Source organism: Sceloporus undulatus, chromosome 4, assembly GCF_019175285.1.
Source record: "Sceloporus undulatus isolate JIND9_A2432 ecotype Alabama chromosome 4, SceUnd_v1.1, whole genome shotgun sequence".
NCBI classification, from domain to species: domain Eukaryota; kingdom Metazoa; phylum Chordata; class Lepidosauria; order Squamata; family Phrynosomatidae; genus Sceloporus; species Sceloporus undulatus.
In genome coordinates, this window is record NC_056525.1 from 106,342,548 (window position 1) to 106,367,846 (window position 25,299).

A 25,299-nucleotide genomic window follows, 5' to 3' on the forward strand; every position below is an offset into this window, starting at 1 on the left:
ATTGCCAGTACCCATGTTGTGTGGGGTGTGGGAGGACTGTGGGAGTTATAGTCTTCTAAAGTTAAGTATTCCAAGCTGATGCTCTGAAAAATGGACATAGGAGTGCAGCAATTCTATACATGCTGCTGCTGCTCTTCCTCCTCTTTTTTCTTCTTGCTGTGTGCCTTCAAGTCATTTCTGACCTATGGTGACACTAGGAGACCCATGTTTTTTTGAGGGGCAAGATTTGATAAGGGTGTGTGTATATTTGCCTTCCTCTGAGGATAAATGAGATTTGTCCAAGGTCACTCAGTGGGTTGGCTGAACTGCAAATTGAACCCAGATTCTTCAAGAGTCCAAGCCCATACTAACTCATACATGCTTACTCAGAAGCAAGGTGTTGTAACAGAGCAAGGGCTCACAATGTCAAATCTCCTCAATTTTTGGATTAGTAGGCATTATGATATTACCTGCCATCCTTGCTAACTCCCCCTGTTTCTCTGGTGTTTAGCTAAGAACCCTACACCAAATGGCAATGATGTTATCAGCTATCCTTGTTGTCCAAAGTATTGGGGGATAGCTTTACAAAAAGCCTAACCCTGGTAGAAGTAAAAAGTGCAAGAAATGGTTTTAGACCCTGCACTTTTGGATTATCTGTGAAGGTGTTGCTATAGAAAGAATCCTGCTGTGGGCCTGCACTTAACATTTTACCACTGCACAGAAGGAAGTCCAAAATCTCCACTGGTGCTTAGTTCCACAAAGAGGTATATGGGACTACAGTTCTACAGCTTAATCCTATGTCTGCCTGGTTGCTCCAAAGTCAATCCCACTGAGTTTATGGTCTGAGTCAGATCACATATTTGGGTGGGTGAAGATAAGCATAATGAGTTTGGTCCAATTGTTCGTCTCAGCCCAAACTATTCAATCAATAGAACTGGTTTACCAAACTCCCATTCCTCCAACTGGTCTATTGTGGTTGAGCCTAATGATTTGATTTAGGTTAATATCTCCCTTGGGACATACTCTCCAACATATCACAGATGAAAGCTGGGACACATGTGGCCAAGGAAGATCAGTGTGGTCAAGATGGCAAAAGGTATTAATGATGAAGAACGCACAAACTAAGAGAGACTGCAGCAGCTTGCTTTTGTCTGAGCTTACTGGGAAGGGCAAGATTTCTGTTCTCCTCTCTCCCCTGTTAAGTGAGAGGAAATTGCTTTACCATTTTGAGTGTTGTTTGCTGCAATTGAAGAAAGGCACCCGATCCCATTTAATCTGGAAAATTAAGCAGGGCCAGCTTTGGTCGGTACTTGGACAGACAGCAGATGACTATCAGATGCTGTAGGGTGTATTTCAGGAGATGGAACTGACAAAACCACCTCTCACTTTTCCTTGCTTAAGAAACCCCAATGAAATTCATGTGGTCACCATAAGTAAACAGGCAACATGAAGGAATCCGTACACACAAACACACACACAAGGACAAAAGGGGAAAGTGGGAGGAGGAAAAAGTAACTGGGTCATTTTGTAAACTGCTGAAAAAGTGGGATGACAGAAGATTAGCCCGAAGAGCATTAGACAAATTGGGATATGTTGGCAGGGTGACGAGATGGCATAACCACAACAAAGGATGAGGCACTGCAACATGTAGGACATTCCTATCTAGTCCTATACGGCTTGGATCCAGGCTATTTGAAGGACCGTATCTCCCTGTACAAGTCCCCCAGAATATTGAGGTCCTTGGGAGAGGCCCTTCTCTCTGTCCCACTCCCATCTCAGGCTTGTTGGGTGGGAACAAAAGAAAGGGCCTTCTCAGTGGCAGCTCCAAAGCTTTGGAATTCCTTCCCTAGAGAGGCCAGGGTGGTTCCATCCCTGCGGTCTTTCCGGTGGCAGGTAAAGACGTTTTTATGCCACCAGGATTTTGCATGACATGGATGCTGTTTTGCTTTTGTTTTTAAAAAGTTTTGAACTTTAAATTTTAATAATACAATGTTTTTAATTGTTTGAATTGTTTGATTGTTTTTAAACTTGCATTTTGCATGTTTTGAAGTGTTTTAACTTTTGGACTCCTTTTTTGATTTGTTAGCCCCCTTAAGTCCCTGTACTGGGAGGAAGACGGGATATAAACATAATAATAATAATATTAATAATACAGTAATAATTCCAAAATAAAAGCTCAAAACACTAATATAAATATAAATCCATGCTTCTTCCTCATGCTCAAAACATTTTGAACTTCCTCCTGGACAGAAGGCTGAAATGTAGGGTATGTTCTGGGAAAGGAGGATACGTGCTTTCCCAGAACATGCCCTACATTTGTAGCCTTCAGAGATTGTGTGTTTTGTACAATTTGGTGATGGGAATCATAGAATTGTAGAGTTGGAAGAGACCACAAGGTGTCTGCACTGCAGAAATAATCCAGTTTGGCACCACTAACTGTCATGGCTCAAGGCTCTGGAATTCTGGGCTTGGAGCCAGTGCATTTCAGTACTTATCCTGAAGCTCCTTCCCCTGTTTTATTAGTGAACATGCTGTAGGCATAGAGCAAGCAGTTGGACTGTAAGTTGTGGCTTCCAAGCAAATGGAAGACAAGGGCTGCATCCACACTGCTGAACTGATCCAGTTTGACCCCACTTTGAACTGCCAGGGCTCAATGCTATGGGATCCTGGGATTTGCAGTTTGTTGGGGCCCAAGAGCTTTTTGACAGAGAATGATTCTGTGATTCTAAATCCCAGCATCCCATAGCACTGAGCCTTGGTAGTTAAAGTGGTCTCAAACTACATCAATTGTGCAGTGTAGATGCAGCCAGGGTTTTGAAGGTAGTGCTGTCTGCTTACTATATCCCCAAACCCTCTCCTTAATTCAAAATCCACCCAGGATCCCTTTCCTAGAGCCAACCTGATCTCAGGGCGTGCTTGGCTAGGGTCGGGCTCCACCCAGATCAATCGGAGGAGAGGGTTTGGAAGGAAACCAGGAAGAGGCTCTCATACTTAAGGCAACAGGAGAGGAGGAGAGCCTCCAGCCTGTGCTTTGGAAAGCGCTTATGTGCTGGGATCCCTGCTACAGCCGCCTTTCTGCAGAGCCTCCTTTAGTGATTCGTGCAGAAAGAGAACTTTAGCAGCTATGTTTGCACATCTTGGGCAACTCTTTGGAAAGGTAAGTGTTTTAATGCATTCGTAGCCTTCAGAGATTTTGTCCTTTGTACAGTTTGGAGATGGAAATGCCTTAGGCTGCAGAAATAAACCAGTTTGGTACCACTTAGCTCAAGGCTCTGGAATTCTGGGATTGGTAGTTGGTTGTGGCCCAAAGGTGGGAATTGGAATGTAAAAGGGAGGATTTCCTAGACTGCATCTCCCAGAATCCCCCATCTACCATAGCTCCCTAGGGATTCTGGGAGAGGTAGTCCAGAAAAGTCATCCTCCAGGGGGGATTTCCTTTACTGCATCTCCCAGAATCCCCCACCCAGCATGACTCACTGGGGATTCTGGGAGAGGTACAGAAAATTCTCCCTGGAGGGTGACTTTTCTTCACTGCATCTCCCAGAATCCCCAACCAGCATGACTGACTCACTGGGGATTCTGGGGGAGGTAGTCCCGAAAAGTCACCCTTCAGGGAGAATTTCCTGGACTGCATATCCCAGAATCTCCCAACCAGCATGACTCACTGGGGATTCTGGGAGAGATGGTCCAGAAAACTCCTCCTCCAGGGGGAATACCTGAACTGCATCTCCCCGAATCCCCAGTGAGTCAGTCATGCTGGTTGGGGATTCTGGGAGAGGTAGTCCAGAAAACTCCCCCTCCAGAGGGAATACCTGGACTGCATCTCCCAGAATCCTCAACCAGCATGACTGACTCACTGGGGATTCGGGGAGAGGTAGTCCCGAAAAGTCACCCTCCAGGGAGAATTTCCGGGACTGCATCTTCCAGAATCCCCCAACCAGCATGGCTCACTGGGGATTCTGGGAGAGGTAGTCCAGAAAAAGTCAGCCACCAGGGCCTATGTGGGAGTTCAGGCTTTAAACATGAGAAGGGACTGGAGACTGAGAAAGAGACTTTCACAGACTAGTTTGCAGGCATTTGAAGCTTCCTTGACATCTGAATGCAGACACTGGTGTGCTTTTCCAGAGAATTGAGCCCTGTGTCAAAAACTGCTTGCTTAGTTTATGCAACAGGTGCCTTCCTGTTGTTTCTGGCTTATTGCAGCCCTAAGGAGAACTTATGTGGTTTTCTTAGTAAAAAATTGTTTAGAAGAGGTTTGTCGTTGCTGTCCTCTGAGGCTGAGAGTGTGTGACTTGCTCAAGGCCACCCAGTGGGTTTTATGCCTGAGCTGGGAATCAAGCCCAGGTCTCCAGAGTTCTGGTCCAACACTCAAACCACTACACCTCGCTTCTACCTTTGAAACACAGCTTTTCCATTTGTAGTGACATGATCGGTAATGGTGAATAAACTTCATGGGACCGTCTCTGCCTTCCCAGCTCATCTCTTTGAGTCATCTCAAGATTTCCTGGAATGTAGGCTGAAAATGAGCCCATGAAAGCTCAACTTCTTACTTGCTAATGCATTATTTAATACTGAAAGGGAATCTGAAAGAGAATGCTAATACAGTTGATACAAAACACCTTCGTTGAACTGTATATAAGGGGATATATTGTTGGAGATCTGAGAGATGTCTGAAAAGAGGAGTTTTTAAAAAGAAAACTTTAAGGAATCATTGGAGATAGTGTTGGAGGAAAATCGCTTTTCTGAAACAAATGGAAAGAAAATCTATATATTTCTGGACTGGCAGCTTTGTTTGGAAATACTAGTGATGCTGCATCTGTCACTGGCAAGAATGCAGGAAAAAGCTTGAACAAGGCAAATTTCTGAAGGTAAAGCAAACGTATGTGGTCAACGTTGTAGATTAATTTAAAACCAGAATTTTAACCAGACTTAGCAGAGAGATCCGGAGCCGATTGGAAATGAAAACAGTTTATTTTGCTGCAGTGTTCCCAGTAAGAAATTCATCCAAATTAGTGGGACCTCGATTCCAAAGTGAACCAAGCTTTTATAGTACTTTGAACAAAGAAAACTACAAATCACATTCATATGAATTAAACATTTACACCCCTGCATATTCGTTGGATGTCCTAGCATATGTCTCTATCCCTCGTGGGTATCAATCAATTTTTTATCTATATGTTTTGTTTCACTGTCCCCAAACTATGTAGTACTTCCTTTTATTTGGGTTAGAATCTTAAGTTAGGAGCCATTTCCAAACTGTTTACCTTCCAAAACAGAGAATTTGACATGACCTGAATTCCATCATCCTGGCAAACTTTGCTCTTAATACTATAATTTTTCAACTCCTGAACAAATGAAATTCCAGTTCAAAACTACCTACCAGTCAACTCCCCCATTCTTCATGAACATAACTGGCTAAGTAAGCCATGTTGCATGATACAAACTGTTAAGTAGTATCTTTAAATACAGTTCCATACAATATAATCAGATCTGGAAGCTGTGCATGTTTTTAAACAAAATGACAATCTCTAAATGAGATTCTGATTAGAAATTGTTCCTTGGCTTCAAAATTTCAAATGGAATTAACACAAAATATAAATCCAACCAACCAGCATTTGGATGGGCATCTCTCAACAGTGCTTTAGTTGTGTACTCCTGCATGGCAGGGAGTTGGATTAAATGGCCCTAGCGGTCTCTTCCAACTCTTAAGATTCCATGAAATCCCAATGAGGATCAATTTGTTAAATACATTCTGTTTCAAAGTGAAACTAGTTAGAACTGAGGCGCAGAAAGTGTGAGGCAAAAACTGATTAAATTTCTTGTTCAGTGTTGGGTCTATTGGTAAGACAGTGCATCATTATTTCATCATATTTTAGGAATGGATTTCTTATGACATATTTATTGTCACAAAATTACTTCATGTTATACAGAGGCAGGGAATCTTTGGATCGCCAGATGTTTCAGACTACATCTTCCATAATCCCTTACCGTTGGTGATTCCAACTTGGTTTCTTGGAATTGAAGTCCAAAACAATGCGATAGTAACTCATGCAGAAAGTGGGCAAAATCAGCCGCTTTTTACTTTCAGGATATTCCTGGGATTTAAATCCACATTATCCTCGGGATTTGGGCACTTTGCCTCCCATGTGATAAGGTCCATACACGTCTCAATAATGACATGTAAAAATTCAAAGTCATTTCCAAAATACAGTACTTGTTTCTAGACCAGGGCTCCATGAAACTCTGTAGATACTGTACATTTCCTAGTTATTGTGTTCTCAAATTGAATTATATTTTGGTCTGAATAAACCATGATTGGGATGGTTCAATCTGAATACAAACAGATGTGTCAGTTTGCTGGGCACAGATTTGTTTTGAACAAATGTGTACAGTACTTATTCAGCCTTGTCTAGAAGTCTCCGTCTCCTTCAACTGTGTTTTGTCAGTTTCTACCCAGCCTTATCAGGTGTAAAACTCTTCTATCTGACTCAGCCTCTTTTTATGGAGCTCAGCTTATAAAGTCCACATTGGCTAGTCCACACTGAAACAGCAATTACGTACTAGTTTGGGTTTCTCCATAGCAAACAAATGGCAGCATTATCTGTCTTAATATGTTACTTCTTAAAAAGAGAATGCCTGTGCGTGGTGCTCAGTCGTGTCATTCTTAATTTCAGCGCTAGCATAAGGAGGGCTCCCTCCATCTCAGTTTGTTTCCTTTTACAATTATGATTAATGAAGGATTTGGGGGGATTAATTGCACTTTAATCTTTATTATTTACCCCAGCCCTGCGAACAGTTACCTGTCGTAATATGTGGAAGTCCTTGACTTTCATCTTGAAATATGATGTTGTATAGCTGAATTGTTTGTATGTTTTTGAAGTAAGCCCTATTAAGTTTACTCCCCAGCAATTTTGCTAGAGAATAAAGAGCCCTAAATTCCCCAGCTAAATACATAGGTTTCTTTCATACGTCATATCTTTGTTGATTTTTCTAAACAATTTCTGACATTTCCTCAAATTAAACAAAGATGCATTATTTATCCAGGCTGCATTCACATACCTATATATATTCTGCAATTTAACTGCATACCAATTCCAGGGTAGGTCCATTAGTTACCTTAACACCATTTCTTCTTTTAGATCTGAGTCAGGCAATGGTTAGGCATCCATATGTTGATGAACTCCATCTTGCTGCTTTCTCCACAATTGTCAATGCTGACTACAGCTGCTGAGATTTGCAGTCAAACAACAATTTGAGGGCTGCGTAAGCCTTATAAATGTGTTGATTGGGTGACATAACAAGTGAATCAAGCAAACTATATACTTGATTTAGTCCTGCAGAGAGATTTGGTATATGACTGTGAGCATGCGTTAGACCACCTCACCGTAAGCCTTAAAGTGACAGTTTACCATCTCCTGTTGCAGTTTGCATTAAATATTTTATGTTAGGGTAAATGGCAATAACTGAGAAAGAAGTGGTCTAAGCTGTTGACCACTTCAGAGAATAACTACTAGGAGTGGTAACACAATCATTGGTGTACCTAGTGTGGAGAGGCTCTGGGGGATTGTGGCAGTGGCCTGCCCTGCCTCCCCACTGCCTCACTCGCCTCAGGGACGTAGCCAGGATTTTAGGAAGGGGGGTCCAGACTAAGTGCCACCATTATAATGGGGATTGGGTGCGGCGGCGCAGCAGCATGCACCATTTGTTTTTCTAATGGAAGGGGGGGGTCTGGACCCCATGATCCCCCCCCTTGGCTATGTCTCTGCTCGCCTGCCCCCATTTCTTGTTCAGCCATCACCCAGCCAGACCTTGTAAAGGCTGCTGACAGTGGTGATGGAGGATTGCTCTCTTCTCCTCTCCTCCTGCTGCCTCACTCACTTTCTTGCTTGCTTGGCCACCCACCCAGGGCAGCTGAAGAATGGCTAGGCAAGTGAGGCAGTGGGAGGAGATGGAAGGGGCACAGCCATTCTTCCTCTTCCTCTGCTGTTTGGCTTCCTCCTTGGGAGAAAGCTGGGCAATGCAGGAGCCTTGGGAGAAAGCGCCAGAGACGGGTGCTGTAGCACTGGCACACACATCCCTCTGGAATGGAGGAAGTCCTGACCAGAGGTCACCCTCCTCTGATGTGCCACCTGGTTTGGTCTACCTCTCTGCACCCTGCCAGTGATACCATTGACTGCTAGAGCTGTTTTTAATGGAAGTTTATTGGAGTTCGATTTATCACAACTTACATGGATAACTGCTCTGAGACTATGTTTGGTGAAGGAGCAGCACTGAAACTAAATAAATGATAATGGACTAAAATTGAAGTTAGCCTTGGTTAGAGACCAACAAAATTGATGAGACTTGCTAGTCATGACAAGCCATTGTCCCATTTATTTCCTCCAGCCAAGTCTAACATTGGATTTACTGTATATTGTACTAACATTGCATTTCATCTTCTACCTCTACTCTTAAATAGTAATATAAAACCTCTTCTACCTAAACTGCTACTACCTGTAGCTTGAGATTATCTACATTTGATAAAGTGTTACTTTAATATCAGCTGTAACTGCATTGCTAACTAATTTACTGATTCATGGGGAGTTTCCAGCACTGTCTTCCATATAATTCAGTTCTTCCATAATGGTGATTTGTCATAAAGAAACCATGTACTTCTCTCTTACTCCAATGATGACTATCTTAAGAAGGAAAATTTAAAGTCATCTGCCACTTTAACATTGTTTATATTTATGAAAGGCTTAAATGTGAAACTTTGCCCAATGCTTTGTATCGGTACTCAAAGAATGGATGACTGTATGTTTATGGTAAATATTCATTACATGGCTTACAAATGGGTGATATACAAAATGGATTTAAGCAAAACTCACCAAATGCATTATAACATACTAAAAATAAAATACAAATCGCAGGGACTTAAAAACACCCAGGCAGCACAGAATATAAAATCACTGCTACTGGGTCTAAGTCGGGGTGGGAAAAGCATGGCCTTCCAGATGCTGTCAGACTGCAACGCCCATCAGCTTTAGTCAGCAGAGCCTATGGGGAGGAATGATGAGAGTTGTGAACCAACAATATTGGTAAGGCTGCACATTCCACACCAATGGTCTGAGTGAACAATATGGTCTTAAAAGGTCTAACAGAAACATACTGGATACCAAGCATACTTTCCTACAGAGACTATTCCTCGGGGATGATGAGGTGGGGACAGGCGGAGCAAAATACCTGGAACACAGATCTTTGGCTCACTTTGGTTTCTGGTGTCCTAGAGATCTCTAGTGTATCTCAACAGTCTAGAAAGTGGCTCTAGTGTCTGTCAACATTACTGTGTTCTTACAAATATTTCCCATATCTTTTCATTCTTTCTCAGCTTAAGTTAAAGTTAAGTCACTTCAAAATCTTAAAAAGAAAAAAAAGTAACATTTAGGAAGATTTGGGGAGAGGGGCTAGCTATGCATTTTCTTTCAGGCTCTGTGGCAGCCCTCAGTGACCTTGTTGCTTTGTAAGCATTGGGTACCTCTGGAAAGCTTTCCCTGTTATGCCCACCATCTGGACTTAATATTCAGAGAGACTTAAAAGTTGTGGAGACAATTCTGTAGATGCCTTTAGTGCAGGAGTGGCTAGGAAACAGTGGTGTTGGGGTTAAGGTCCAATGCCTAAACAACTTTTTAGTTCAAACCAGCATTTTCTGTATTGACTCTGAAGGAATGGTCTTAGTGGCCACATTTTATCAAGGCCCTATGCTGTCTCTGTGCTCATAAACAGGGATGCTTTACCTCTGGACTAGACCTACAAGGTCTCTTCCAATTTTCTCATTCTGTGTGGATAGTACCACTTGCCAGCTGGGTAGCTGTAGTGTAGAACCATAGTTTCAGTTGTATAGATGCCACATAAAAAGCTAAATCTGGGATGTGGTTCTGTCACTGTGTCATCACTCTCTAGCTCCAAGGTAGAGATAATGTGGGAACTGATTACAGGATGGGTTCTGATACCATATCAGTGTCACTGAAATAATGTCTCTGCCAAGGATCTGGTCCACCACAGCTGCAGTTTCCCAGCTTTGTGAGCTTGAATGAGCATGGACTGTTACACCAAAGGTTTATTCACTCTCCCCTGTTGATTTAATAAATGTTTAACACCTAATAGAAAAACTCCCAAATGTATACTGAAACTTCAGGATACAAGAAAGAGAAAGTGGCTTACAACTAGCCTGCTCTCTCAATATGTTTTTGAAACAGATATTTGTCATTATCAAGGTCTCCACATGTCTGTTTGGGAGGAGCACTACTAGTGGAAGGGCACTTAATCTCCAAAGTTAAGAGAAGCAGGTTTCAGCAGCCAGAACTCCTTTCTGGACAATTTCTTTAATTTTTGAACCAGCATTCTACTGTTCCTTTGACACTCTTTAGACCAAGGGACCTGGCTTATTGGTGTTTCTGTTTCCTCAGGTTTGTCCTTCGAAATTGTTCTTGATGGGTAGGATAATGTGATCAGGCTTAGGAATGTGTACAGTATACTTTAGGTTTGCGGCAGCAGACCTGCTCTCAATAGATTGTGATTCCATGCAGACTGCAATATTGAATTTTCTACAATGAATATATATTTTGCATAGTTCTGGTTACTGGATGCATGCAGTCATGGAAGTGGGGTAGAGTGAAGTCTGCATGATACTCTGAAAAGTACCTCATGTTTTCCCAGCCTGTGGTTGTATCTCCTGGTCAGCTGTTGTTGCTTATTTTCTACTTAGCTTGGAGTTCTTTCTGATCTAAATCTCCCTCCTTGCCTCATACTGTTTGATTCTGCTAATGTTATGCACTTTTTGTTCCTGTTCTTTTTCTTTCCAAGAATGTGCCCATTTCATTTATATAGAAGCAAACCTAAAGGCACCAGATCCTGTCTGACTTTGGAAGCTAATCATGGTCAGCCTTGGTTAGAATTTCGAGTGAGACTGCTAACATACAAGTGCTATATATTTCAGAGGAAGGAACTGGCAAAACCATTGGTATTCCTTGCCTAATAAAATCCTGCAAAGTTCATGAAGTCACCATAAGTTGGCAGGCAACTTGAAGGTACATGTACATGCACAGGACTATATTACGTGTTGTCCTAGTGATATGCTTGTGTTGGATTTAAAGTGTGCTAACATTATGTATGTACCGTTGCAACAGCAGTGAGAGGAGCTAGGATAAAAGGGTTTGCAAGTGCCACTCCTAATTTGTTCCACTGGCAAGTGACTTGGCATAGATGACAGGTTATGGAAGCAGGTCAAGAAAACAGCATTCAAAATGTGGATGGCTGTAACCTGCATGGATCAGCATGTGGCAACAGCAAACTGTTCTAGTCTGAAGCAGCATTGCAACTAAAATGTCTTTATAATGAAGAAATTTGCTGCCATGCTAAGTAAAGATATAATAAAAACTTGCCTAAGTTTTGAAAAAGAAAATTCCAGTAGTTACTAAGTAAAGTAGTGTTAACTACAGGAAATTCTCATTACATTTAATAATAATAATAATAATAATAATAATAATATAATAATAATATATTTCCTGCCTCTCCCTGTGGATTGAGGCAGGATTACAACAATAAAAACAGCATTACAACATTAAGAATTACAATATCATATAAAATACACTCAATAAAACAGTAGCATTGATACTAACACAATACATTGACTAAATCATCATCTAAAATACATATAATTACAAATAGAGGTGGAGTATTTCTAACTCTCTAGGGTTCAACTGTTGTGCTGACATAGTTTCTTGGTGGCTGTGTTAATAATGGATTATCTATCAAGCAGGCATAGGACCAAAATTTCCTTTGGCTAGGGCAAGGGGTCATGCTTCCTCCAGATGCAGTTTAATGCTGCTAGCATTCTTCACCTTTGGCTGCACTGGCTAATGTGTTGGGACTTGTAGTCCAGCACCATTTGGAAGGCCGCATGATTAGCATCCCTGGGCTAGGGCATATAATAAAAAATATTGTAATCTAAAAATAATAATGGAAGGTAAAATGTATAGGAGAGTTCGATTGCTGCTCAATGACAACAGGAAAGAAAATGCAACCACTATGAAATAGACTTTCTTGTTAGCGTTAATTGCCACTAAGTCAGCTTTGGCTTATGGTGACCCTATGAATGATAGCTCTTTAAGAGCCCGTACAGACAGGCCAAAATAAAGTTGCTTCGGGTCACTTTGGAAGTTTACTGTTTAAATGATGCATGCGTCCTAAGAGGCTAGAAGCCGTGCCAAAGCCACACTCTAGTCCTAAGGACTGGAATGCAGCTTTGGCGTAGCTTTTGGCCTCTTAATAGGCATTTGTCATTGAAACAGCATACCTCCAAAGTGACCCAAAGCAGCTTTATTTTGGCCTGTCTGTACAGGCTCAAAGATACCCTGTTATTAACGGCCTTGAAAACTCAGGGATTTGCTTCCTTAAATGACTCTATTTACATGTAAGTCAGTGTTCCTCCCCTGTTGCTTTAACTTAACCTAGCATTATTGTCTTTTTCTATGTAATGAGTCATCTTGTATCATATGTCTCAATCAGGTATGACAGTCTCAGTTTGGTTCCGCTTAGAAACGCCAGGCTTGCATTTCTCTGAGACCCATTTGTTCGGGATCTCCTGATGATCATGCTATATATTGTCCACCTTGTCTCACCACTGGTCAAGCATCTAGGACTTATGGGAATTGGAGTTCAACAACATCTGGAAGGCCACAGAGACTTGAACTCTTCTTTAAAAGGGGATGGGTTCATAACTTTGTATCCCTCCACCACTGTAAAGATTTCAGTGAATCACTCTGTGGCTTGTGTAGAAAAATACTCTAGAAATTTAGAGCACTCACAAGTTTTGTTATTTCCAGAAACCTTTAAAATAAGGAAATTTATTAAGTCTGATTTTCAATATTCTTTTTTGGCAGATGGAATCTCCCAGCATGGCTTTCATTGCTTGGATGCTCTTTTGCTTTTCTGGCCCATCAACTGGTTACCCAAATGGAAAAGTCACAGAATCCTGCAATAGTATGATACCACTCCATGGGCACCCACCTCAAAAATTTCCTAAGCACACCATTGAAGTAAATATGACACAGTTTAAGCCAGGCGATCATGTGAAAGGTACCATCTTTGTTTCCCTTCTGCTGTTTGTGATGAGGACAGAAATGGCACTCCTATAGATAATTGAATAATATTAAAAAATTCTGGGCACTCCCTGGAGTGGATGGCATATTCATATTCCTCCAAATCTTGTTGGATCACCAACAGTGAGAAATGCTGGGTGTTACAGTACATCAACATAAGGAGAGCCTCATGATTCCCTCCCTTGTTTAGATCAATAGTGGTCAACTATGTCCCTTCAAATATTTTTGGATCACAATTTTATTTTTACTTTTTATTTTACATGCCAGTATTTGATTAAAAACAACAGCGACAACAACATGGTACAATTTTGAAACATCACATTAATAGACTAGTAAAAAATGTAAAATCATTGAAAATAGTAAGTGAAAAAATATAAAACAATTAAAAAGCTTTTCAAAGCAAACATCCCATTAAGAAGCCTCCCTGGACAGAATTCTGTACAGTGGTACCCCGGGATACGAATTGATCGCGTTACGAAATTTCCGGGATACGAAAAAGTTAGATTGGAAAAAACTGTTCCGGGATACGATGTTTTTTTCGAGTTACGAAATTCATTTTGGCGCAAAATTCAAACGCAAAGCGCGGCTAGCGGCTTTCCAGCGGCTTTTCGGGTTGCGAAATGTATCGGGTTACGAACGGAGCCGCGGAACGAATTAATTTCGTAACCCGAGGTAGCACTGTATTAAAATTTCCAGCAGCCCTAATTAGCTCAGCCAGACAGTATTTTGGAGGTGGGGAGAAGGTCATGAAAGTGAATGAGAAGTTTGCTTCAAGCATCAGAGCCAGTTAAGCCAAAGAATAAACTATTGTACTACTATAGGTCACAAAGTGTCTTATGACAATGTAAAAAAGAAGTAGTAGAAGAAAAGAAGACCACCAACAAATTGGCTGTGTCATAAGCTTTTATAGACACAGTCCAGTAGTAGAGTTTTAAAGATGCTCCAGGACTTTGTTTTTGCTGTAGTAGGTGAACCCTGCTGTTCTTCTGCAAACTCCCAAGAAATCTTGGGCGGGTTACAAACCGCCGAGAAGCGGCGCTGTCCCACCGCCACCGCTTGCAGCATCCAGGAGCCACAGCAGCCAAACCACGGGGCTCCCGGATGCTCTGAGGAAGGAGCGCGGAAATCGCGCTCCTTCCTGGGCCCCGGAAGTGGTGTCGCAAAGCACAAGGTGCGCTTTTGCGGCATCACTTCCACCGCGACATGTCTGGATGCTATGCGTCCAAGACGTCAAAATGGCAGCGGCCGTATGGAACGGCCGCCATCATTTTGTACGCGCATAGTGCTTACTAGGGTTAGGGGGTGCGGAAGTGCCACCCCTTCCTAACCCTAGTACGCACTCTGCGCGTACTTTCTGGCGGTGTGTAACCTGCCTTGGTCATGGATAGAGTTCCCAGATCTCAGGGTGAAAAAGGTAAAGGTAGTCCCTTGACATGAATGTTTAGTCATAACCGACTGTAAGGAGTCGTGCTCATGTCCGTTACTAAGTTGAAGAGCCAGCATTGTCCGAGGACTGCTCTGGTGGTCACGTGGCCAGCACAACTGCATTGAATGCTGTTACCTCCCCACCAAAGTGGTACCTATTTATCTACTTGTATTTGTATGCTTTTGAACTGCTAGGATGGCAGAAGCTGGAACTAGTGACAGGAGCTCACCCCATCATGCAGCATTTGGGCCTTGCACTGCCGACATTCCTATCTTCCAATTGTCAGAATTGGTGTCTTAACCACTAAGCCACCACATCCCTGGCCTGGTCTTGACTTTCAGTTTAACCTCTCTTTTCCAATCCTCAGGTTAAAAGCATTACCTTACAATGTGTGTGCACTCTTCCCTCTAGATTCACTGACTTCCCGTTTTAATTTCTTCTGACAAAATGGTGGGTGCGTGAGGCCACACAAGAGCATGCGGCCACTAAAAACAATGGGGCTCCAATATTTGTGGTTTTTCTGATTTGTGGAGGGGTCCAGAATGGATCCCCTGTGAATCGGAAGGGACGACTGTATATATTCTTCCTTATTTATTAGATTTTGTGTTTTTGATTGGAATGGCATACTCTTATGTCTCTGTAGTTAATACTTAAGGTATTATGCTTAATGATATCTCTGGGGTTTACCTCTGTGAAACCATAAAGTTTACCCCTAGTACTCATGTTTTGACTTTGAAATTACAGAGCATGGGATAATTCTGACTTCACAACCCTATTCATAGATAAGTTTTAGAATAGCCAGTTCTGGCTATTTAACGCGCATATATATATATCTATACATATATCTCCTGTAGTTCTCTCATATATGAGAGAACTACAGGAGATACAGTATATGTATAGATACACAGCATTATATTTATGTTTATCCTGCCTTTTTCTCAGTTTGGGACTCAAGGTACCTTATAACATTTAAAACAAACATAATAATAATTATAATGTAATTTATTTATATTTCACCTTTTCCCGAAGGAATAAAGGCAGATTACAACAGAAATGATAATAAAACAATTAACAATATTACAACATAGAATAAAAAAACAAAATAGAATAAAAATACAAAATACAAACAATAGTCACATTATACTATCCCCTTACAACCCCCCACCATTACATAATAATAAAACACAACAACAGTTAAAATAGTTACACCGTTAAAACATAATTAAACATAATTTAAACATAAAATATAATTAAAAATGCATAGCAAATATAAGATAAAAAGCAATTAAACAATTATAAAATTATAATTAGTTAAAAACATAAACCAACAGCAATAACAAATCATGGCCCAGCACATTATACAAGATCTGTTTCCCTAAAACAAACAAACAAACAAAACACACCCCAAAACAACAACAGTTCTCAAAGGCCTGCTGGAATAAAAAGGATCTCACCAGTTTCCAGAAAGGTGGTAAGGAGGGTGCCAGTCTTGCCTCTCTGGGAAGGGAGCTCCAGAGCATGTATTTGGTTAGAAATGTGTTAATGCTGCCACAATAATTTGGGCTTAATCTCTATCTTTTTTCACCCTCTCCTCATTATAGTTAGTTTGTTTGGGCCTCCATTTGAAGGTTTTTTTCTACAAGCCCGCAATGCTGACAATGTGGGAGGTCCTGCCATTGGCTCTTTTGCGCTGGCCGACAAGAAAAGATCTCAACTGCTCACCTGTGGGCGTGTAAAGGTAAGGGACCTTGATGGCAGTAAGGAATCTGGCTTGTTTCACTCTTTCTCAGCGCAAAGTAAAGCTGCAGGAAGACACATTGACACCACTGTCAGGGTGTGGGGGGAGAGGAGGGACCATATTGATGATTTTGTAAATATACTATTTTAAAACAATGCACACATTCACAATGCATTTATACAGTTGGCTGTATCCACAGATTTTGCATCCATGAATTCAAGCGTTGATGGCTTGAAAGTATTTTTTAAAAATCCCCAAAAGTGAATCTTGATTTTGCCATTTTATATAAGGAAACCCCATTAATGATGCCATGTTATGTAATGGGACTTGCGCATCCATTATTTTTGGTCTCTATGGGGGATTCTGGAACCAAACCTCAGCAGATACCAAGGGCTGACTGAACAAGTTATAAATGTATTTATGCAAGTACTGATACCAATTTGGCATTACAATTAATCAGCAGTGAAGTAAGTTTGTGTGTGTAGATATGCCTTCAAAGTGAGCCAGTGTGGTGTAGTGGTTTGAGTGTTGGATTATGCCTCTGGAGATCAGGATTTGATTTCCCTGTTCGACCATGGAAACCCACTGGGTGACCATGGGCAAATTACACACTGTAAACTCCAGAAAACCCTGTGATAGGATTGCCTTAGGTCACCATAAGTCAGAAATGATTTGAAGGCATACAACAACAAACATGCCTTCAAATCACCTGTTGATTTATGGTGACCCCATGGATTTCATAGGAATTCTCAGAGGTGGTTTTGCCTGTCCTTTCCTCTGAAATAGAACCTGCAGCACCTGATATTAATTGGCAGTCTCTAAGTATTAACCAGGGCTGCCCCTGATTAGCTTCCAAGATCAGATGGGATCCGGTGCCTTTAGGGTTTTAGAGTAGTCTCTTAATTCAAGCAACGTTTAAATAGAAGTACTCTATTTTGTCCTTCCTATAATGGAATAGGTATCTAGGTACCTTCCACCTTTTAATGGACTACAACTCTCACAAGCCCCCACCAGCAAAACCAGCCATTGGGAATTGTGGTCCATAACATCAGAAGAGTAACCAGTCAAGTGTACAGCTGAGTTACTTTTTTGGGTGCTGTCTGATTAGTAGGTATTTCCCTACTTGACAAGTTTACGTTGTCTAAGCTGGTGCCACTTTACAGTAAGGTTAGACAAGTTTGGATGCATTTGTCTATTTGTCTTTGTCGGCTTTTTATATGCTAATAGGTTTGTTCCATTCTGTATTTTCTCTGATCATATTCAGGTGTGATGTTCACAAGACTTTGATATAAGCCCAGTATTAATGTGGTTTGTATCAGGTGATGATGAAAGATGATGCATGGGAGTACCTTATTCAGTTTTGCCGTGTAATGGGATTTTTATATGTTGTAGAAGTCAGCTGTCAGTCACACAAGTAAATCGAAGAAAACCCATCTAGATGCCTACTGGATTTCTCCAAGAGATGCACCCAAAAGAATACAATTTTTGTAAGTATGCATAAGCATATATGTAAATATAATCCATTGTTTAATTCTCCTGGTTGGATTTTCTCATGATGATCTCTTTTAAAATGATATATACATTTTCAGTGCTCTTGTGAAGTAAACTTTGAGGTTGTCTGCATTTTGAATGCACTTTTTTCTTAAGCCTTGTGCAAGTATCTGCCCCCAAAAGGCGGCCTGCTGATGGCCTTTTTCCCTCCAGAGGGACGCCGCAGCTGCCAGACCATGCGGGGTCCATCCGGAGTAAAAAGAACCCAGAAAAAATGGGTTCTTTTTGTGCCGGCGGGTGGACGTAATGAGTGCACCAATGGCGCATCATTACATAAGCAATGTGCAGCGACCTGCGGATGCCGCGTGTCACTTATGTCAAAACAGTGGTGCCCGTATGGATGGGACACCACCATTACTATGCCGCCGTGCCGTGCTAGGGTTAGGGACCATGCGGTTGGTGCACGGTCCCTAACCCTAAAATCAGTGCCAGCACATGCATTCGGCTTGTCTGTTCTGGGCCTATATGTGCAAAAACTAAAGCAGTAGTGGGACTGATGCACAAGTGTTTCTAGGAAAGAAAGAAAATGATTGTAGCCAATGGGTACAGATAAGGTACCAGTCCCTGGCAATTGGGGGAAAAATTGGTGGTTCCCCCATATCAGAAAGCTTGGATGCACTTACATACAGGACGAGCATCGAGTCTAAGATTAGTACCTTGTACGTAAGTAATACATAAATTAGGCTTAAAGCATCTATGCTGGACTGTACAGAAGGCTTGGGAGTTCAAACATTTAAATGCATGACTTTAATCTTGTATTCAGAGCCACAGTTGTAGAAAAATACCACATCTTTTGGGTAAAAATTCCTGGCCCTGTGATTTCCCAGCCTGATACACCTATCTTGACAACAACTGTGACCATTCCAACATCACATCCTATTCGTCATCTAACCCAGTCAGTAAGTAGCATGGCGTCCATAACAACTGTATTTTACTGTATTTTAATCTAATGTGACCTCAAGGTTAGGATCCTGTACCAGAGACGGGAACTGCGTGGCTCTCCAAGTTTTGTTGGATTGCAATTCCCATAATTCCTTATCACTGGCTATCTTTGTTTGGGCTGCTGGGAGTTACAGCCCACCAACGTCTGGAGGGCAGCATGTTTCCCATGCATTGTCTGTACCTCTGGCAATGTAATTGCATTGATGATGAAGGGAAATTGGAGATAAAGGCAGTGGCAAGGAAAGGTGGGAAAAGGCAGTGGTGACAGCAGGTGAAGGCTGCTGATTCTGAGTGCCTGTTTCTTGTCTGCTTGGTTTCTGGGGTTGCTTTCCAGTTGACAGTCTTCTGCTACTGCCACGGCTACCATCATCTCCTCCATGCTCCAGTAGGGAGAAAGAAACACTATTGATATAACAGAACATTACACAAGAAGTGTGCTGCTGTAGGATCCTGACTCAAGGACATTCTAAGGAAGATTGCAGGCCCAAAAGATATGTGGCCTCCATCATACATCTATCTATCCCCTTGTCCACCCCCATGTCTAAATGTCATTGGAAACTTTGATCTCATTCTAAACTCCTGTCCTAACAATATACTTTGCCTTTAGTGGCTGTTGATTTATACGGGGGCACACCCATGCATTAGTTGTAAATTTGCTACCACAACCATGTGGCTTTTAAATATACCTCAGACATCTACCTGGATCTTGGTGCTTACTGGGATTAGTCCTGTAAATTTCTAGCAAGTATGACACTAGGCTAGAACTTAGAGCAGGCTCTGCATTTTCTCTTGGCAGCCATGTGCTGAGCCTGCAATGAGACCAAATCATGCCACATTTGGTCATATGCATTCCATATTAGTTCAGAGGAAAAGCTTGTATTGAGGTTTCTTTTTTCATGATTTCCAATTTTAAGTTGAGATATGGGTGATCTTAAACTCTGTTTTCAGTGGTCATCTTTTCTGTTAAATGGCCAAAATAAGAGCAGAAGTATAGAATTATAGAATCATAGAGTTGGACAAGACTGCAAGGGCCATCCAGTCCAACCCTCTGCCATGCAGGAAATTTCAATCAAAGCATCCCTGACAGATGTCCATCCAGCCTTTATTTAAAGACCTCCAAGGAAAGAGACTCCACTACACTCCGAGGGAACAGCCCTTACTGTCAGGAAGTTCCTCCAAGTCTTTTTCAAAAACAAGAAAAATAGTGTACAGTATTTAACTCTCTTCATGAAAACTGCTGAGAGTTAATCTTCTGATTTTATTCCTTTCTGTTGACTTTTTAGGCTAGGAGCTACAGATTAGATCTAGGAATACCTTTAAGTCTCTAAGCATTGCCTGTAATGCTTGCCATTTCTAAAACTAAGATGGGCATTGTTGCATGCTCAAAGTCAGGGAAATATTTCATAATGCTTATTACCATATAAGTCAACCTCGTGTATAAGTCGAGGATGGGTCTTGGTGCCAGAATTATGGATTTTGATATGACCTGTCGATAAGTCAAGGGTAAAACTTAGGGGCATGTAGGCAAGGATGTAAAGGATGAAGCAAAGGAAAATGCTGTACAACATTTAAGCAGACATAACGGGTTTGTGCTCACTCTAAAGGCTGGTTTGATGAGTAGGGAGCTATGTAAGTGGTGGCTGTGCTATGTGTGGACATTAGGCACAGGCAAAACATTCAGATGTCTGTTCTCTCAATGTTTGATGAGAAGCACCAATAGAGGGGCTTCTTTTAGGTTCTTTCAGGACTAAGCACTCTACTCAGAAAAGGAAATAGTTCCTTTAAAAAAAAAAGAATTAAGGTACAGTACTTACTTTGACTTGTGGATAAGTCAACCCAGGTTTTTGGGTTAATTTTTTGTTTAAAATTTCTAGACTTAGATGAGTATATATAGTACTATTAGCTTTTCTATATTTATAATTGTACAGGTAATAGAATTATGTTCATCTTAAAGAAAAAGGAGTCCTTGTGGGTCCCCCTCCCCCTTAAGCTTTAATGGAGTTTCTGTAATTATCTGGAACACTTTGCAGTGATTTAGAAAGCCTTTAATTATACTCCTGTATATGCAAAGTTTTGAACGATCAGCCATTAAGTGCCTGAGTAAGACAAGAGTGGGACTGTTGTGTGTATCCAAAATTATAGACTAGTAACGCTGTGCTGTCAAGTTCAAACAGGATTTCGGGTTTGAGGCTTGCATGTTAATAATGGCCAGAAAAAAATGAACTGTAATTGGTTGGTAGAAATTTGTGGTTGTGTGCATATACCTTCTATTAAATCCTGCAAATTGTGCTCACTGGCATTCTGAAAATAATCTCTTTCTCAGGCAGTGACCTGCAAAGTAATATAATGTGGCTTCTTGTCTCCTTAGTTCAATGCTTCAGACTGTGGAAACAACAAGTTCTGTGTGAGAAACCCTTCAAACTGTGATCCTCAAGCCAACAGTTGCTTCTTTCTCTCCTTCAAACGAGATGACGACTCAGTTTTGGTTGAAATGAGTGGCCCTAGTGAAGGCTACGTCGCATTTGCATTGTCTCATGATCAGTGGATGGTTAGTAACATTCTTATTTTGCAGTCAAATCCTCTTCCCAATCTGGATAAAACTGCATGGTTTTCTTGTCCAGCCATGCGAATTTTAGTATCCTCCAGATGTTCTGGGATTTCAATTCTCACCAGCCCTAGCCTGTATAGCCGACAGGTGAGGAATGCTGGGAGTTGCAGTGCAATGACATCTGGAGGGCTGCATAATTCCAATTCTTTTTTAAACCTTAAGAATAAATTATCAGTAAAATTTCAATATTACAAGTGTTGCAAGAAAACTGGGACTTTCTCCTCCATGTGCTAGTGGTGTGAAAGTGCGAGCATCCAACTGCATTAAGTGCAGTGTTGTCTTTACATGAGTGAATGGATATTTAGAATGAGAAATGGCATAATCAGTGTTTATTTTAATAGCTGGAATGGTGATGGTTCAGATATTCAGAGTTTATTTCTCTAGGTGATGTTTCCTACTGTGCCTGAGTTTATGGCCACACACTGCTTATGTATTAAAGCTGGGTGTAATGTCTGTGATAACACTGTGGTTATTAAATGGGAACTTCACTGAATGTATCCTTGGATGAGGTTATCCTATTCAGCTTTGACATGTGCTTTCTCAACTGTATTTGTTTCGGCTGTGTTATAATTGCCTGTGAAGGAGAGGACAACCTGGGAATGCAGTCCAATTATATTTTTACTTTATTTGTAGGGTGATGGTGATGATGCATATCTCTGCATTAGTGATGATCATCATGTTGACATCAAAACAGCCTCTCTGGTGGGACGGACCTATCCAGAGTTTGATTCAGAGGTATTATAGTTCCATGTGTCTTAAAAATTATGACTAAATTGATCATGCTCTTGCTATGAAGTCCGTTATCCAATGTATTTAAACCAGAGGAGAGACTGTGAAGTTTAGCAGACAAGGGGAATTGGAAGTATAATCCGATGGCAATCTGAACGCAATCATGGGGTTTCATGTTATTGCATGATAGATTGCCACACACAAATTTGGGCAATGACATGCTATTTTCAGGCAGTGGGGAGCCAGTTTGAATGCAATGCATATTCATGTAATTGTGCAAAACTAGCGACTTTAAGTGAATGCGTTCTGGCCCCACTTTCTTTTTATTCAAATTTAAGAGAAATTCCTCCCGTTTGATAAACACCTGTGTGATTCAAGCAGATATTAATGAACTGCAGCTCTCATAATAACTCTCCATTCACTGTGTCGGTTCAGGATAATAGCAGTAGTAGTCCACCAGCATCTAGAGAGCTACACATTCCTTGCATCTGCTCTAAAGAGAGCCAGTATATCAAAATAAGTGTTCTTTCTACAAATACCCTTGGGTGTTTTTGATTTTGGCTGCATCCACACTGCAGAAATAATCCAGTCTGACACCACTTGAACTGCCATAGCTCAATGTTATGGAATTCTGGGAATTGTAGTTTATTGTGGCACCAGAGCTGACAGAAAATATCTCACAAAATTACAGTTCTCAGAATTCCATAGCATTGACCCATAGCAGTTAAAGTGATATCAAATTCTATTATTTCTGCAGTGTGGATGCAGTTTTTTGTCTCAGAGTTTTATCACCCTAAACCTCTGTGTAAGAAAGATAACAAATATTCTTATATATTTCTTGACACTCAAGGGGATACAAATATAAACTAAGACCCTATGTACTAAGTGGCAGCAAACTCCAATTAATTTCTGGATTCTTTCTGTGTTTTCCAAAATGCACCCCATAAAACATAGTTCTGGACATAATAGGTACAGTGATCCTAAGAAACTATTCTATTCCTCTAAAAAAGGATAAGACACTACATACCAACTGTGTATTGCATAATATTCTTTTTAACTCTTTCTGCAGTGTAAGGATGCTATGTTATGGTTTTGGGAGAGACTCCACAGATTAGAAAGGTCTCATAGGGAAGACTAATTTGCCATTTACCTCTTCTGAGGCTGAGAGAATGTGACTTACCCAAGGTCACCCACTGGGTTTCCATTTCCAAGTGGAGATTTGAACCCTTGCCTCCCAGAATCCTAGTTCAAAACCCAAACTGCTACACACACACTCCTAATGTTGCAGACATAATTGTAGCTTTCTTTAGAAACTTGCCAAATGAACCCTTTATTTGGATGAAGCTTATTTCTCTGGATGATTACATTCTGATTTGATAAAAACATGACACCATTAATTATATGAAAGTCCTTATTTGTGATGGTTTCACTTTTGAAGCACCAGTCCTAAATTTGTACTGCATATTTCTCAGGATCCTCTCGAAGACAAATCATGGAGAGTGGCTGATGGCCTTATTCAGTGTTCTTTCCGAAGAAGAATTAATCTCCCTGCTTTTAAAAGGAGGCTTAATCTAGATGCATACTACTACATATTTCTGGTAGATGGTGAAGTCAGTGAAGGTAAAATCTGGGAATAAAAAAGGTTTAATATTCCTTCATTGCTTATGGATGCTTGTGTTAGATACATGTGTTCTCTGGTCAGTGTGCCAGGGCCCATAGGATCTTGTTAAAAGTCCTGTTTTTCAGTGAGGAAGAAAGTGGCAACAGAAAGTGTAGTGTCCATTGTTTCTCATCTGTTGTGGCTTTGGTAGAGTTAGGGGCTGAAAAAGCATATTCATCTATTTGGAAGTCTCCTTCCATGTCTGTGCAGCAGTCAGCTAGACGCCTCTGCCGGAACCAAGGCTTCCTTTAATCAGCAGGTGCTGCAGCATGTAGTGGAACAATAGAACCTCTGGGATGCCAACACTATTGACATCATTGACTGCAGGCTCTAGTAGTACTTATCCAAAGAACGTTCCTCCCTTTACTGTTGGGGAAAGCAGTGTTGGTTCTTACATGTGATAGGTTCATTTCCAGCAGTGAAGGGCTGACATGGAGATATAAATCATAAGTAAATAGTTATAGAAGTTGCTTTCTCCTTCCCTTTCTCGCTTGTACCTATGGTTCTTCTTCTTCTATGATTCTTCTTCTTCATCATTGAAAAAAGTTCTTCTGAGACTGTTTTTCTCCTGTAACATCGGATGACCTTACTGGGGGTAGTTTCATCTAGAGGGCATTCTAAAAAATGGGAGGAGCACCCCAGCCAAAGGATGTTGGTCCCTTCACCGCTGGAAATCAGTGTATCACAGGTGAGAACCAACATTGTTTTGTTTTGTTTTTGAGCTTCAGAAGTTGTAACGTGAGAACCTGGCTACCTGGTAGTTGGACAAATGAGAAATGCTGTTAGCCATTCAGTATGTGGCTTGTAAATTTCTGAAAGTGTTCTTGGAAATTATTCTGGTCTCTTAAACAATGGCATTGTTCAATAAATTAAACTGAAACAAATCCAAATCCACAAGTAATTTTCACTTCTCTGTTTCAAACATATGGGAGTATAATTCCATTGCCAACTAATGACTGGAACAGACAAGAGAATCTACTAGCAGATTTTGCATTATCAGGGTTTTGATCTTCTTGTTACTTGGACCAAGTCCGATGGTTCAGCTTTAAATGAATATTCATACTTCATTTTGCCCTTTTCAAGGATGATTGAAAGCAGTTTTAAGATGTGCTGAACATATGGTACCAGAGCATAGGTGAGATTCTGAACTGAAAAATTAGAACTGCAGAAAGAATCTGGTCAGCTTAGGGCAGGGGTAGGCAACCCTTTTGAGCTGGGGGCCGAAGCCCAAAAATAAATAATTAAATATTTTTTAAAATAATTAAATAAATAAATAAACCGGGACAAATGTAGGACAAAATTTTCAAATGGAGGGCACTTTTTAAATAAAAAATGGAGGACACACAAAATTTTTTTGCTGATTTTTAAAAAAATGTTAAGATAAATGCATGTTTCTGAGGTTTCTATAGACAATTGCCCCACCATGCCCCTCGCGTGAGACGCCAAAGGCCCCGGTGGCAATCAGCGGCAGGATCGGGCTGGGGCCGGTCCCAAGGCCTCACCGGGCCGCATCCGGCCCGCGGGCCG

At 41.1% G+C, this 25,299-nt stretch overlaps 1 protein-coding gene across 2 annotated transcripts in view; it reads left to right on the forward strand.

Moving 5' to 3' along the window:
• The first annotated feature begins 3,046 nt into the window (after positions 1 to 3,046).
• LOC121929800 (ferric-chelate reductase 1-like) overlaps positions 3,047 to 25,299 on the forward strand; it is a 33,837-nt gene continuing 11,584 nt past the window's right edge. Inside the window, exons 1-8 of one of the 2 annotated variants that reach the window (XM_042465713.1) lie at positions 3,047 to 3,136; positions 12,900 to 13,095; positions 16,146 to 16,282; positions 17,675 to 17,769; positions 18,597 to 18,732; positions 21,144 to 21,323; positions 22,017 to 22,118; positions 23,585 to 23,732. In XM_042465713.1, the coding sequence (XP_042321647.1) occupies positions 3,104 to 3,136; positions 12,900 to 13,095; positions 16,146 to 16,282; positions 17,675 to 17,769; positions 18,597 to 18,732; positions 21,144 to 21,323; positions 22,017 to 22,118; positions 23,585 to 23,732 (1,027 nt within the window). In that variant the 5' untranslated portion in view covers positions 3,047 to 3,103. Of the gene's footprint in view, positions 3,137 to 10,290; positions 10,425 to 12,899; positions 13,096 to 16,145; positions 16,283 to 17,674; positions 17,770 to 18,596; positions 18,733 to 21,143; positions 21,324 to 22,016; positions 22,119 to 23,584; positions 23,733 to 25,299 lie in introns of those variants that run through there. The other variant, XM_042465714.1, reaches the window with a different exon arrangement.